The sequence below is a fragment of the Nicrophorus vespilloides genome, unplaced genomic scaffold (assembly GCF_001412225.1).
Source record: "Nicrophorus vespilloides isolate i.1.1-1 unplaced genomic scaffold, Nicve_v1.0, whole genome shotgun sequence".
Lineage (NCBI taxonomy): Eukaryota > Metazoa > Arthropoda > Insecta > Coleoptera > Silphidae > Nicrophorus > Nicrophorus vespilloides.
Genome location: NW_017100099.1, coordinates 295,010 through 311,355, shown reverse-complemented (window position 1 = coordinate 311,355; position 16,346 = coordinate 295,010). Strand labels below are relative to the sequence as shown.

At 31.6% G+C, this 16,346-nt stretch overlaps 2 protein-coding genes across 5 annotated transcripts in view; one reads left to right on the top strand and one right to left on the bottom strand.

Annotated features, from left to right (window-relative positions):
- LOC108567920 (sodium/potassium-transporting ATPase subunit alpha) overlaps window positions 1-10,890 on the bottom strand; it is a 63,537-nt gene extending 52,647 nt beyond the window's left edge. For 2 of the 4 annotated variants that reach the window (XM_017928710.1, XM_017928714.1), the window contains exons 1-2: window positions 10,783-10,890; window positions 10,255-10,424 (exon numbers count right to left, since the gene is read on the bottom strand). In XM_017928710.1, the coding sequence (XP_017784199.1) occupies window positions 10,255-10,278 (24 nt within the window). In that variant the 5' untranslated portion in view covers window positions 10,279-10,424; window positions 10,783-10,890. Of the gene's footprint in view, window positions 1-50; window positions 224-10,254; window positions 10,425-10,782 lie in introns of those variants that run through there. The other 2 variants (XM_017928712.1, XM_017928716.1) reach the window with 1 other exon arrangement.
- Window positions 10,891-12,248: 1,358 nt separating this feature from the next.
- Window positions 12,249-14,366, top strand: LOC108567905 (serine/threonine-protein kinase VRK1). The gene is made up of 6 exons (XM_017928680.1): window positions 12,249-12,656; window positions 12,712-12,781; window positions 12,841-13,037; window positions 13,092-13,305; window positions 13,365-13,547; window positions 13,605-14,366. Exons 1-6 carry the CDS (start codon window positions 12,471-12,473, stop codon window positions 14,318-14,320), a joined length of 1,566 nt encoding a protein of 521 aa, XP_017784169.1. The 5' UTR covers window positions 12,249-12,470; the 3' UTR covers window positions 14,321-14,366.
- Window positions 14,367-16,346: the final 1,980 nt, after the last annotated feature.

Below are 16,346 nucleotides of genomic sequence, written 5' to 3'. Positions count from 1 at the left end.
AAATAGGTGTATACAAAAATATTTGAAACTTGTATTAAAATGGTACTTACTTCCGCCATCTTCGAAATCAAACTGTCAAACCAACCACTAAAACCCTTCCGCGGAAGACAACCCTCGCTGCTATACTGTTGTATATCGGTATTATTTATTTCTCTCTTTATCTATATCTGAGTCAGGTTTTTGTGAACACCACGGTCTGGAGTCTGGAAGCCAACTGAAGAGACAGCAGTACGCGAGGCCTACAAAACCTAATTGTACCTCAATTACATTCGCGCCCATTACATGTCATTACAGAATCATCGTAAGTACTTTATGCACACTTAGTAATATCCCTTTACTACTACCAGAGTTTACTATAATGTCTTCTTTGAGAGATGGAACTTCATTTCGTATCAAATATTCCATTCTCCTCAATCCCTCTCCAACAATCATACAGATTCCTTCGTGGTGATCCACTTTTCAAAACTTCAATATATAAATAAACTGTATTAGTTTCCATCAGCAGGCTATTAAACATATTCCCACAACTTTTTGTAGCACAATTATGCAATGTTAGATAACAACGATAGATCAATTAGAAAAACAAGATTAAATGGTATACTACATATGCAAACACAACGATTATATCAGGTTATTACATTATAATTGGATTCGATTATGCACATAAACACAATGAATGCTATCGTCAAATCTACATCTTACTTTTATAATATCTGAGTTTAATCATAAGCAGACCCAACAACAACTTTGAAATAACAGCGTTGTGTTGTATATATTTTTTAATTACACTCAGTCTGCGAAAAGTTAATATTCGCTGCAAAAGAGATAGAAATAAGACAGCGGGGAAAATAGTTCAAACAGTGCTGTGTTTGCTTAATAATTCTTGAAATAAAGCTGCTAATATTAGTATAGAAACTTTTGAAAATAAGAGGAAGGCATCAGGAGGTAAAGGGATGAAACGCCGAAGGGGTGATAATATTGCGAACACACAGAGGACCACCCACCCGCATCCCCGTTGACACAGTCTCATTATAATTCCAACCACCTCCTTTGAGCTGTGATCATTCTTGACACACATTCTCGTGTACACACCCTCGCATATCACATACGAGACATACACGTTACGGAGATGGGAGGACTTCATAAAAACAAATTTACATCCGACAGATTCAATTCAAGTTATTCCATAAAAAAAAATAATTCCCTAAAATGAGCGTTTCCTGAGGCCGCCGCGAAGACACACAGTTAATGATTAAATTACGTTACTCACACACGACCTCCCACGGACGCTTGAAAAAAATTCACTTACCGAAAAGAATTAGTTTAGAGCAATTACCTATTCCTATTCCGCACTCATATTCGTTGCAATTTCCGACTTAATAGATTGCTTAAATAGACCGGCGCATTAACTAGCAACTATTTCTAAGATTAGCTTCGTCTGGACTTCATTAAAAGGTAAAGCAAGTAGTATATTTGTATGTAAAGGAATATACATATTTTCAGTATTGTTTGTATACGTTCCGAAGAAAGTTATTTGTATAGCTTATACGCTAGCATAGGGGTCGGTAACCTCAGCCCTCCATTATCGATGTCTTTCGTTTCTTACATTTATACATATATGAGTAAGAATTTGGAATAATATTCGTATACTCTTATATAAAAGATTTAATTTGATTAAAAGGTATGACAGAATTTGTATAGTTAATGTAATAAATAAGCATGATTTTTATCTATCAAACATTTATTGCAAATACTAAAAAAAATACATAATAGTTTAAATACTATCATAGCATACATAATTACCTACAACATAAAGCTTGTATCTTGAGATTTATTGCAGAACTAGAATATAAATTCAGAGATAATAATATTTAGTTGTATATTAAAATGTACAATGCTTTTAGATAATAGTTTCAAACCTACTTTGTGGGAATAAATATAATTAAATTAGAAGATTTAAATTAAATTTAGTATTTGCGCGCACATAGAAAATATGAACGACGAAAGTTATTATTATAAATGTTTGGAGTGTTGGATTAAATTTCCGTGTGTGAAATCAGGTCACTTCCGTTTGTTTAGCGTACTGAATTATTGGATTTGCTTGAAACTACTTGAAACCGCAAACTCTCTTCAAAATGATGTGCACGGCGTTTTAGTAACGACATGCTAATTGTTTAGTAAATATTTAGATGACATTCATTAATCAGGATCGAAATTACGAACGTCAGTGTGGACTGGTTTCTGCGGAGCGTGCGACTAAAACCGCGATAATTAATTTCGAGCTAGGTCGAGCTTAATATTATAATAATAGATGGTGGATGGATGGCAGCTAAAGGCGACTGCTGCTTCATTGCATAACACCACGTGCGAAGGGCGAAATGGATGGAATACGAACGTTCCGTATTTCATTATTGTTGTGCGTTTGGTTGGTTTTGGTACTTTCCATTTAGGTGTGCCCATAAACCATCCACGTAACACTTCCGCTTTTCTGCGATGATTGCGTGCAGCGGATAAATCCGTGCAAAATCTGCTCGTGTAGTGCAATATATCACACAAGGTGAACCTCCGCTACGTGAGCCAAATACTGTACCATAGCTTTTATCTAAACAGGATTCGTTGCATAAACACATTCCCTCTACTTGCCGAAACTTTAAACTATCATCTATTAACTTTAATGTTTATAACAAGCCCGAAGGGCTTAAGTGTTTCCAGCTTATAACCGTTATACTGTGCTTATACAATTTCATTTTCGATGTGCTGCACACTTTGGCTCTAAAAGTATTCTCTGTTTCTTTACATATCCACCCCTAATGAAGGACCACGCCCAAAAAATAGCAGCAAACGCTTAGATTCATCCCCTGTTAAAGCATACACATTCAGAACTGATTGAAAATATAATATTGAATGAAATATTATATAACAAACATAGTTAATATTAATATATATAAATTGTGCAAATTAGAAATGTAATTGGAGAGATATCGATTTCCTAACCCCAAACATAACTCCTAAGTCGGAAAGCTATTCATTGTAGCGAATCCTACTACAACATTGTAGTTTAATATGTAGCATGCATGTGAGCAATCTATTAAAGGGTGGCCGCGGAGCCACACAGGCTGACAGGGCAGGAACAGTGTGGCCATGATGTCGCGACACTTATCGATCCTGGCAAGGACGATTCGTTTCAAGTAGGTGGGCCAACCCCACAGAAGTATAAATTTCGTACTACTGGGTAGGCGGATTTGGATCGCGTTCAATACAACACACCCGACCGAGACCGAAGAGCAGAAATAAAGGAAAACACGTAAGAAGGAAAATTTACCTTCGATTCTTGGCTGCATTACGTACTTTGTTTCTTCTATTCTCCGCATTTATTTCTTTTCGACGGATACAAATAATGATTACCTTATTTCAAGGAGGAATACAAAAGCGCAATCAAAATGCGAATCCTTCATACATTAAATTATATAAAAATATATAAAATCAAATTCAATTTAGTTATTTATAATTATAATATATTAACATTTTTAACTACACACTACAAAAGTCATTGAACTAATGGTTATTTACCTTTAAACCTACCCTACTTTGGGTACATTTACAAATCAATAGATTCAAACAGGATTTTAAACAGAAAACAGCCGGACTTATTCCCAGCCTATCAAGTCAATAATTCATCGAAAATTACACATGCGATGCGATGTTACCATTGAATAATTTAAGATCAAAAGTTGAATAACCTTATATTCAATAACTATTTCTTCTCTCATATTGTTCAAAGTGAAAACAATAAATTTAGTAGAACAAAAGCTTTCATTGCCTTGGATGTAAAATAAGTTATAAACGGTTTCTCGTAAATTCTAATTTTATATGTTTCGTAGTAAAAGAATAAAAACATCCAAACAAAATGCTTCTTTGACACACGCAAATATTTAAAATAGATTGACTCCGGAATTTATTCTATTTCCATCATATTAAATGAAATATGTTATCATTTGGTATTTATTCAAATGTACATCCGTAATTTATACATGCTGATATACATGCATTTTTAATGATACTTTTTCAATATCGTTAGGAAAATGTATGTTATTTATATATCATAATAATTAATTTAAATTCTCATTTTCATGATTCGTAGTAAAAAAAAATAAAAAATGCATATGAATTTTGAATTAAAGACAAATTTGTAATTCTGTAGTTTGACTATATTTTGTTACCTTAAATTGTAAATAATTTATATATAAAATAAAATTAACTTTAATTCTTACCAAGTTTTTCAAACTGGAGAGAATAATTATGAATTTCGCATAACATTTTGAATGGAAGACAAAGAGATCAAATACTGGAATGTATACTTAATGTGTCCCAACAATTGCTAAGAAGTTTGTAATTTGCATATGGAAACTACTTTGCAGCAGTCTATCACAATTTACAGGAACAGAGTAGAAACGCGATCGATACAAGTAAATTTTAGTTAATGAGAGCATTTCCACATGAAAGTTGTACTTGGTATATATTGCAGTTTATATGAAACTCATGTAACACTTTCTGTTCCTTTGAAGTTGATGTAATTGAACGTTGTGTGAAACTCGTAAAACCTAATAGTACATATTAAAACTTATGTTTTTATGTAAGTGTACAAATTACCGGCACACGCGTTTGCATGCATTCAACCTATAATGAGTTTTGGGTTTATGGAAATAGACAAATTACATTGTATGCAGATTTGTTTCGAATTTCTCGCGATTGCATAACAGCGTGCGTTCGGGAGGATGTGGAAAACTTTAATCAGGAGGAATATTCAATTATGAAGTCGAAGCAGCCGCCTCCTGCAACCATTTCATTTTGGCCATCTGCTCTCCGAAACCCCCGGTTGGATGGATGTACGGGAATGCGGATGTGGTCCTTAAATCCGCAGCCTCCGTGAGCAAATTTCGCGTGCGCGCCGCCACCGATTTTGGACTTGCAATGGTTACATAATCGCCTATTGATACCAGCCATCCACTGCCGCTCTATTTATAGAATCGAATTATTCGGCAGAACGTTGTACCCCTGCGTAACGTCTTTTCCATTTCATCGATGTCCTCGATTAATTACTTTTATTGAGGGGGTAGGCGAAACCGATTACCATCACCCGTGTTTTTTTTTTCGGGCAAGGAAGGCTTCGCTCAAAAGGATTAAACCCTTGATGGAGATTTACTACCACACCCTTTCCTTGTACCAATAAATCAATCATGGGATAAAAGCTGTATGATTTTTTTTCTCTCTCTACTGCGTCCGATCTTTCACCCCCCGTCACGCTTCAACCATCAAATATTTTATGCGGTTTATAATTAGTTTTCTTACCCTCCAAAATATTACCCTAGAAATGGTCTCTTCTTTTAAAATTAAATGAAAACAACGTTTACATTGATCCCAATTTAACGAATTGAATAAAATACATTGATAAATCCATGTTAGTAGTTGATTTGAAGTGGCACACATTCAATCCGTTGCTTATTTATTTATCCTGTTCACAGTATTCTCGAGATCTCTTGCTGGGAGAGTGTAATCTGGCTTTAACGATTTTTCCCCTAGACCCTTTTGTAGTGGTATTAGATTTAGTAGTTGGCAGGAAACAGGATACCGGAAAGCATCCTGACAATTTCCAATTATTGCAGCGACGATGCTTATTTAACGCGTCGTTACGCAGACCGCGGAAAAACACCGGAGACGTTAATTGGAAAAACAAATGTCAAATAATAAAACTTCTTAATTAAATTAAAAATGGGAACCTTCAGCGTCTCCAAATATAACCTTTTTTTTATTTTATGCAAATATTGATATTTTTGACCATATGGGTATAATAATTTGTACTAATTGTTTTTTTTTTAGAAAATTTAATTTTGTTTTCAATGAAATATCAAGATGAACATGATGAACATATAACAAAGCCTATAAATCGTTATTCTTATAAAACAACTAGTTATATTACAAAGGAAGCAAAAAATATATAATTTTTAAATAAATTAACTGGCGATATTTCAAGAAATACCTGGGTGATGATATTTCATGGAATACGTAGGTATTACAAAAAGTATAGATTTTATAAACTTTAACATTAGATAATAGATAAAAAAAATAATCAAATACTTTTGAGGATATTGAAGGGAAGGAAGAATACGTGTGCTGAATATAAATTCGTTTATTAAAGGAACGAATCCTCCTGGAATGTGAACATTCCTTCTTTAACCCTCATTAACTAATTTGTTTGATTTATAGCAAAGACCAATTGTTTGAATGTATAGCATTAAATGAAGCAGCAATAAAAATCGTTTAAAGTTAATTGCATTAGTGCAAGATTTATAATGGAATTGCTCGGGTTGGTGGCATAATTTAGCATGTTCACTATGCATCACCGGCCGCGTTTAACAAAGCAGCTCGCCACTGCCTGCTTTTAATTCCTTTCCTTAGATAACGTCTTCGAGATCTCCTGTAATTCGTGCAATCGCGATGCGAGTGTGTGCTTGTGAGACAGCTTGTGTATGTGTGCATTAAGTATTTCGTACTGGTAGCACACATCTAACAAGTATATAAACGATTCCGTCAATGAATTAACGACTTGATAATGGTTGAATAACGAGTAGCCTTGTGTGTGACGTAACGAGGGGGCGACCGGAAATATTCCTATATTGCAGTGGATAATGGACTTTTCATACAAACTTTGCCAGCCACACTAAATGGGACCTGGTTCGAAATTACTGGGTCACACTAAAAAAATAATTTATCGGAATGGTAAGGCCGAAAAGAGGAAAACGGACAGGGCGAGGACAATCGTCGCCGTTACGCAATCCGGTAATGTCAATAACACGCGCCATCGCTGCTCCGGTTGTCCAAGAAGGTACCATTCATTCGTATCTAGGACCCCCCTAGGTTGTTGGTGCGTTACAACTCATTTATGCATTATCTACTTCTTTTTAACGTGACCCGCGTGACGTCACGCCGGTCCAATTTACATTTTGACTTATTGTAATTGGCACTTTATCGTTTCCCTTGTGGTGCGTACACTTACGAAATGGACTTCATCAGCTCCAGACAAATCGTCAAGAGGAAGAAAATACATCGTGGGCTTTTTTTGTTAATGGAATTGTTATTGTTGGTTGCCACTTCCTCTCGTATCCATCAAAAGACACTCTCGATTTTCTGCTTGCCACTTCAATTACTAATTCACTGCTAACGTTGAAGCGCGTTCATTTTTATTACTTATGGAGTAACATAATTTAGTTTCTTCAAATCAAGTTCCAAAAAATTTCATTTTCAGTGTATTCAATCATTTTCCAACTTTGGAGTGTCGGCATTTCACTTTTAAAGCTCTGAATTTGGTATTGTTCCCATAAAGACACTTCCGACACCAAATAAAGATTTTTTAATTTCACCTTCAAAGTACCAGTTCTAATTTACTTTCATTTTAAAAACGCTACTTAAATATTTAGAAAATACACTGTTTCAGTATAAAACACATTAAACAGAAATATTCAAGTTCAAATGTAGATTATAGTTAAAGATACGATCATTGGAGCCGGTACTCCAGACCAGTCTTCGTCCTATTTTTAACCAACATCCAGTTCGGAGGTCAATAACCTATGAAAATGTAGACTATAAGTTTATTAATTCAAATCATTAATTTTTAAAAGTTATATAACTAAAATATCAAAAATTAACACATAACCAGTAGAAATGATTACTTTATCAAAAAAAAATCTCTAAATTTATATAACAATAATTAACTTTGGAACAAACATAAAATACCTATAAATATAACTGTATGATACTGTAATGAGTGAGTACATACTTCATGTCAATCACGTTTCATTGAAGAACACTTGGAAACAACCTATTTAAATGATATATAAATATGTATAGAACTTATACTTTCATAGTAAATGAAAAGGACTGCTTCTATTTTTTGAATGTAAGATTATAGTTATAGTGTGAATTACGAAGAAGTGTATATGAAATTAAAAGTTGCTATTATAGAATCCCAAACCTGGTTATATTAACTGAAATAGTGAAACTATGATTCAATTATACAACATATTTCTTATTGCTAGAATATTTTATTTTGTTTCGTTTAATTATAAATATAAATAAATTAGATATTTTTTCATTTGTAATTTACTTACTCGAGTAAACACAAACGGTTATATAATTTCCAAATAAGTCAACACAGATATACAAATTTACATGTTCCCTATTCAAACATATTTGTTCTTTTAATTAATTAGTGGTAATTTAGAAATGCGACGTTCATTTGCATGTTCGGCATCTGAATTTACAAAAACAACAGCCGACGTGTGCACGCATGCTTTTTTTCATTTCACAACAATTCCATCAATTTATTTCTCAACTAGAACAATTTCAATTAAATTCATTAACGTGAATAAACTTATAATTGGATGAATACATTGGTTAATAGAAGCACATTAGTTGAATGCTTGAAATATTTATTCAACTATTTCATATATGTTTCAAATTGTTATTATTATATAATAAATATATAAATAATTACAAAAATATATATAATTTCACTAAAATTGTAATAGCAATAGAATTTCAATAGAATTCTTGCTTGATTTAAAAATTAAAAACGTACTTAGTAGTAATTATAAACAGTAAGTGAAACGTGATTGTTAAATTATTTGTGAATTTAGGTCATTCGAAGACACTATAAACGTCATACACAAGATTTGTTAATAATTATACATGCATGAATGCATGTATTTCATAAATATAGGGGAATTAAGGTCATCAAATGAAACTGCAAGAAGTGCACAAACTTTTATGCTTGATATTTGGCAGAGGAAATAGAAGACTTCGAGCATAATAAAAAGCAATAACCGTCCGGTAATTGGATTTTCCTTTACCGAAAAAGTAGAACATGAATAAGTATATTTGGCAAAGCGAAAATTTACTTACTTTAGCTTCCTCGTCAACATTTAAAATATTGTATCCTCTCATACATCTATTTATTTTTATAATTTAATATTCAGTTTATGTAACTATGATTAATAAAATAACAAACAAGTAGAATTTTAATATTCAAAGCGATTTATAACATAAACACTTAATATACAATAACAACTTTTGTTTTATAATTGTTATCCGTAAAAAAAACTAATTGAATTACAATATATCTATAAAATACTAAGTTATCTGAACCTGAATGTAAATAAATATAATGATTGAAATATCCAAAAGTAAAAACAAATGCAATGATTAAAAAGTATTTGTGATTAAATGTAATCGTTTTAACAATGATTATTTCACGTAACAAACACCAAAATAATTTTCACCGTCTCGATACAAAATTAAACATGATATTTATTAAACAATTCGAATTGCATAAACATCGAACTCAAATCAATATAAACAACAAAAAATCGGTACGGACTTTGGGATGCCATGTGTCGCCATCTGTGCGCAGGTGAGGGCAACTACCGCATTCCTCGAAGATTAAATAAACAATTGTTGGTCGTTATATTGTTTTGTTATTCTTATATTCAATATGGATACATGATGTGAAAAATAATAATTATAATAATCGAAGGCGTATGATTTTTTTCATGTCAAGGTCGCGTTCGTTACTATCACAAATAGTTTCTTATCAGTTTAATAAGAGCGTTGATTACCGCACTCTATAAATAATTAAAAGGAAAAGCGGAGATGTTTTTTTTTTAAATAATAGTAATACTAATAATTTGGGACACGAATTGCACCAGTTTGCTTTAATGTTAAAGCTGACTGTGACCTGACTAATTGAAGTTTGTAGGTATTAAATGCATGACTAAATTCCACGATGACACATAGCTCGGACATTCTTGCCATTCATTACTCTAATGAAGCGAGTGTTTATTTCCAGTGAATGAAATTTGAATGAAACATTTTTTTTAGGTTAAGTCTTTAAAGGGGTAGGTTTTCTAGGAAGCCCTTTGTGGTAACAGAAAACCTGTTAATTTACAATCATGGCGCAATGTTGTTACAATCCAAGCGTGTCTCGTCACCTGAAAACAACGGCAACAAAAACAACAAATAGGCGTGGCCTTGGCAACCAACTTGTGAAAACCGCAAACAAACGTAATCTTATCTTATAGGAATTCACGAAACCTGCTTCGTTTTGGCATCATTTCGAACGGGTCCCTTCTTCGAGATATTCGTAAACGCATTTTTGTTTTGTTAGGATATTTATATAATTAAAGAAAACTGATCACTCACCTCGTCGTTGAGTGCACGGGCCATTTTTATAACACCACTAGTTGCTCTTCACAACACACGGCGGCTTCTGACGAAACACACCGAAGCCTCGGCTTTTAAATGTCCCTCTTTGCTTGTTTTTCTCTTCTTGTTTTGTTTTTGTCTTTTTTGGTTACGGTCACCCCTTTTATCTGCCAAAGAAATAAACAGTATGAATATCGAATTCCGACACCTCGGATAAAACGTTTCCTTGGAATCATGTACAACAATACCGTAAACAATTGCTAACACCGTTTGTTATTATTTCTTTTTGTTTCCGCAGCGGTCGGGTCATTTGACGAGGGTGTTTATGATCACCATTTTTTTTTTCAAATAAACTTCGGTTACACAATATTACATGATTAACAGTCGAAAATGAAGAAGATTAAGGAAAACTATACCCAGATATGTAATAAAAAATAAACTAGTACCTTCACCTCAGCAATAACTAGAATTAAGCAAAATTCAATACACATCTTTATATATAATCAATGCAGAAAATATAATTACCTGTGTTGTATACGTTAAGTGTAGAAATCACTTATTGGTAACAATCCAAATTGTTATAAAATGGATAATTTTCAAGCTATGTAAACGCCATACATATAAATCGTTACTCTATGACATTTCTTTTGACAGTTGCTGACAGTACAACATTTTCAAACCACCACAAGATTCGATACCACCGATTTAAATCCAATTAGAAAAAATAATATAGAAACGCAGATCTTACAAGAATAATAAATAATTACACGTTTTTAGCAATGCTAATAATAATTATAAAATTGTTACTCTTCATACAACGCCTTCAAATACAATTATTTAATAATTACAAAATAATCTTAGTAAAATTAAATAATGAATTACTATATATGAGTATAAATTCAATTTAATTATCGATAAGAAAATTAACGGATAAAAGTTCAAGTGTAGCTGCAACCAAACATACAATAGACACAAAACAATCTTTCACATCTTCATATATATATAAAATGTTAAATTATTATGTTATTGTTTCAATTCTAATTAAATATTAAAGCAATAAATACGTAATGTTTCATAAAATTTGTATTAATATGTAACCAGACTTAAGTAAATTTTAATTTTTCAGTATTTATATTTGAACGTTATCAAATTATTTTGTAAGTATAGTTACAATATATTACATTGCTGAAATGAATTATAATTTTTGGATAAAACAATTTCATAGATAAATATATTAATTAATTTGTTAGCTAATTTATTTCCAATTTATCCATAATTGTCCTATTAGAGGAATACTTTTTACACTCTAGAGAATCTTTGAAAATAAATAACTGGAAAAAGATTTCAAATATTTAATAACTATTGAATGTTGTCAAAATCCTACATATTTAAAAAAATAATTGGTTGAGTTGTTACAGTTTTCTTGTTGCAATTCCTATAGGATTCGTCAAGTTGTGTTTATACAATTTGTGAGTTCTTGTTTTTCAACGGCATTTTTAAAGCAATTGCAGAGACATCTAGTTTTTATTTGATATAATTAATAAATATCGTTAGGCTAAATTTTGAAACTTATTTTAAAAAAACTACTAAGCAAGAAATTTATGAAGCAAAAATTTAACATTATTACTGGAATTATTAGTATTTATAAGTATTTGAATATTTATATAATATAAATTATCACATTTCATAGTGTATTTTGAGCAATTGTTGTGTAGAACAGTGTGGAACATATTAACAACTGCAGTTCGCTTACTATTACATAAGGAGTTACATTTTAGATATATTAAATGTATTTTAAATAAATATATAAAAATTACCGTTATTGTAGAAAGTTTTGAATATTTATTAAACTGCTAAATTATAAAGAACTGATTTAAAAAAAAAATAATTATCGTGTAGCCAATAAAATTATTATTTGCATTTCATGATAACGAACTGTTATCAAAAATATTAAATATTCTTGCCTATCTTCATCCGCTTTCATTTCCCTCGTGTTTTGTTCGATTTCGGTTGTTTTTTTCAGTTTTAAAGTTGGCACGAAGAATTTATAACGCACCGTATACAAAAAAATCGCACAATTACCAAAGATATCCGGCTAATAATTAAAACCGGAAAGTGTCGGTTAAATTCATGCCTACATCATTATAAACCAACACTGGATGTGACCTATTAAAGAAACAATTGACTTTAACAGTAGTTCTAACCTAAGCACAATGGCCAAAGCAGGAGCCAAGAAGAAGGGAAATGCATATAAAATGCCTGATCCTATCCCTGAGGGTGAGATCTTGGGCTCCAAATGGAAACTAGGTCCATCGATAGGTATTGGAGGATTCGGAGAGATATACACAGCACAAGAAGTTGGTGCCAAAGGCAAAACATATCCCTTTTGTATTAAAATAGTAATATTATATTGAATTATGTAGGATGATTATTCAAATTGTGTATTTATTTTAGGAACCCCGTGAGAATGGTCCATTATTTGTTGAGATGCATTACTATTTAAGGAATGCCAAGAAGGATGATAGTGAGTTATTAGTAATATATTAATTTTGTCTTAATGATAATTCAAATCTTGAATTTTAGTTGAAGCATTTAGAGAATTAAAAGGATGGAAACATTTGGGAATGCCATGCTACATAGGCTCTGGTTTATATGAATTTAAAAGTAAGCAGTATAGATTTGTTGTTATTGAGAGATTTGACACTGATATTGGAAAATTGTATGTGACCAATAATAAAATATTTCCTACTGCCACTGCATTTAACTTAGCAATACAAATAGTAAGTTTTTGTATCAACTAACATTAATTATTAATATAACAATATACATTTTAGTTGCACGCCCTGGAATATGTTCATAATCGTGGTTATACACATGGAGATATTAAAGCAACGAACATGTTATTAAGTAAGAAGAATAAGAATGAAGTATTCTTGGTTGATTATGGTTTGGCTGGTCATTTTAGTACTTCCACAGAATTTAAACCTGATCCTAAGAAAATGCATAATGGTACCATAGAATATGTTAGCCGAGATGGACACTTTGGAGGTACTATACTAATTTAAGAAATATCCACTTAGTTTACTTTATAAGTACGTTCATTTTAGTATTGACGAGGCGGGGAGACATTGAGATTTTGGCATACAATTTAATTCATTGGTTGGGCGGTGTACTGCCCTGGGAAAGCGAAAGTTTGAAAGACCCCAAAGCAGTTCAAACTAGTAAAGAGAAGCACATGAATAACATTCCTCAATTCCTGAAAAGTAGTTTTGTTGGGACGAAAGCACCAAGTATTTAGTTTAAATTTCCTTAAGATGAAAACCATACGTAATATTCATTAATTTTAGGCGAAGTTGCGGAAATTCTAACTTATATTAACACCATTAAATTTAACGAAGAGCCAGATTATGATCACATTGAGAAAATCCTAGTTCGTGGACTTACAGCAGCAGGCGCAACTATATCGACACCTTTGCAGTTCAGAGCTGGAAAGAGAAAATCGACCAACGCGAGTCCTGTGAGCCCTAAAAAACGTATGTCCGACGCTGAGTACAAAGAGAACAACACACCAAGGAAAACGAAAGCAATGAAAAAAATGTACGAAGATGATATTCCAACAAAGGAAGTTGCAAAAAAGAAGGAAAAGCCACAGACGGGACGACGAAAGGCCACTAAGATAACGAAGCAGGAGGAACCAAGTGAGAGCGAAGACGAGGAAGAAGAATTACCGGCTGTTAGAACTACACGCAGGGGAAGGAAACCAGTGGAGAAAGTAGTGGTAGAAGAAGTGGATGATTGTACTGAAGATGAAGTAGTGGAAGTCACGCCGAAGCGGAGAGGAAGAAAGCCTAAAGTGGTTACGAAAGCGGCGCCAGCAGTTGTGCCAAAACGGCGTGAAAGACGAGTTGCTACTGTATCGACGGTTGATGGAACCGATGCTAATCCTAATTCAGAAATGCTTCGAATAAGGGATATGGCTAATGGGAAGAAAGTGACCAAAAGGGCTACCAGAAAAAAAGCCAATAAAAGACTGAACAAGAGTCTAGATGTAGTTTCAGAATGATTGTTTTAACTATTATTATTATTTATATTTCACTAATTTATATACAACCATGTATTTTTTTTTATAGTCATTCTTTGTATTAATAAAAAATTATGTTAATTATCTTTCGTTTATTTGAGACATTTTTATTAATAACTTGTAATTTTAGTTATTATTTTACAAACAAAACCATAGTATTAATACATTCATACTATTTATAACTGCTGTAAAATTGCTTGCCAATCCATTTGGCTCTAACCTGAAGACTAAATAAAATTAACGCTCCTATTGTTAAATATTTTGATTTTAACATAATCGTATACATATAAAGAGTATAAGTCCTTAATTGATATCCCATTATCAATAAATATAATTACATTCAAGACATTTAAATTTAGGATACGTTAAATTAGAAGGTAATACATGTTTTTTTACTACAATACGAACATATCAAATCATTAATATTTTAGTATATTCCCAACCGCAAAATAATTATGAAATAATAAAATATGTGTACATGCACAATTTATATAATTGTACTCATTTTTATACACTTTATTTGCATAAAGCTTTGATAACTCTTTAAACATTTACTAAATGATTTTAGTAAATGGGCGTTTAAGGTTGGCTTAAACATTTTTTGCAAGTTAAATACTACAAAGTCGAGTAATTAATCTTTAAATTCATTGTTCTAATAACAATGAGGAGAATTAACATGTTATAAAATGCTTAGTTATTAAAAAATATATAAAATTTAACAATCGTAAAATGTATATAAATTGGCTGGTACAAACGGAAACCACTAGTCGATATTTCAAATATGAACAGCAAAGTCCTCATTTTGTTCTTGGTTGTCGTTTCTGCGGCTTCTGGTATGTCATTTTTCGGTTACGTTTGTGATAATATTATTAGATTAACATTCATTTTTAATTTCAGTATTATCCAGGAACGAATGCGGTGATAATGAACACGTCGCATGGGTTGCTCCGTACGAAGACACATACTGTGGACAAGTGTTGACCGATAAAGACTTTATTGAGATCGCCATCCAAACATGTTTATGCAATGAAGGCTATTTGAGATTCGTAAAAAATGGAAGGTGCATTAAAGCAGAAAAATGTCCAAAACTTTGAATATTTTATTACAAATAATGTTTGTTGAAGGATACTCAATCAAAAACATTAATAATGAATATTTACAATGAATTATTTTCTATATATTAATATGATGTTTTAAAAATAATTTAGTAAATTATTTCTTGTATTTTATTTGTTGAATAAATGTTTGTTTTTATTGTATTGGAGCGTAAAATTATTCCTTCAGTCTCTCAGTATTGCTGTTCGCAATCCTGTTGAAGAATTATATGCTTAAATATATTATTGGAAGAATACATTTAAGGCAATAGATCATAAACATTTTAATGAATTTAATTGATTTTAAATACAAAAGAAAGTGAATTTCTGTAATTGCTTCATACATTTCACAATGTACATCATTTATATTAGTAAATGGACAAATATAAATAACGTTAACAGCAAGTAAGTAGAGTCATTAGAATTTGTTAGAAATTATTTATAAATCACAAAGGAGATTTTCATTTTTTTTTATATTATATATATTTTGTTCTTTTTATTTCTGTATGTTTTTTGTACGACTGATGCAATAATTGTTATTATTATTATTTATTAAATAGTCTATTCAGTTTTAGGTGAACAAAAATGTGGAGAAAACGATGATACATGCAGTGGCCAAGTCCTCACTAAACATGATTATATCGAAATTGAAAGAAAAACATGCTTATGTAACAAAGGCATTCTGAAATTTTAATCTGAAAAATGTCCGTAATAAATTATGTAAAAGCAATGTCCGTAAAAGCATTATTAAAACTTTATTTCGACATGCATGGTTTTTCCAATGTACACCTACGTTTTAAATTGTTTATTCAATTCTCAGTATCATTATCTGATTATGTTTACTTGTGAGCATATTTCTTAATATTAAGTTTTTTTATTGCTTACATACAATTTATATAGTTCTAATTATAGTA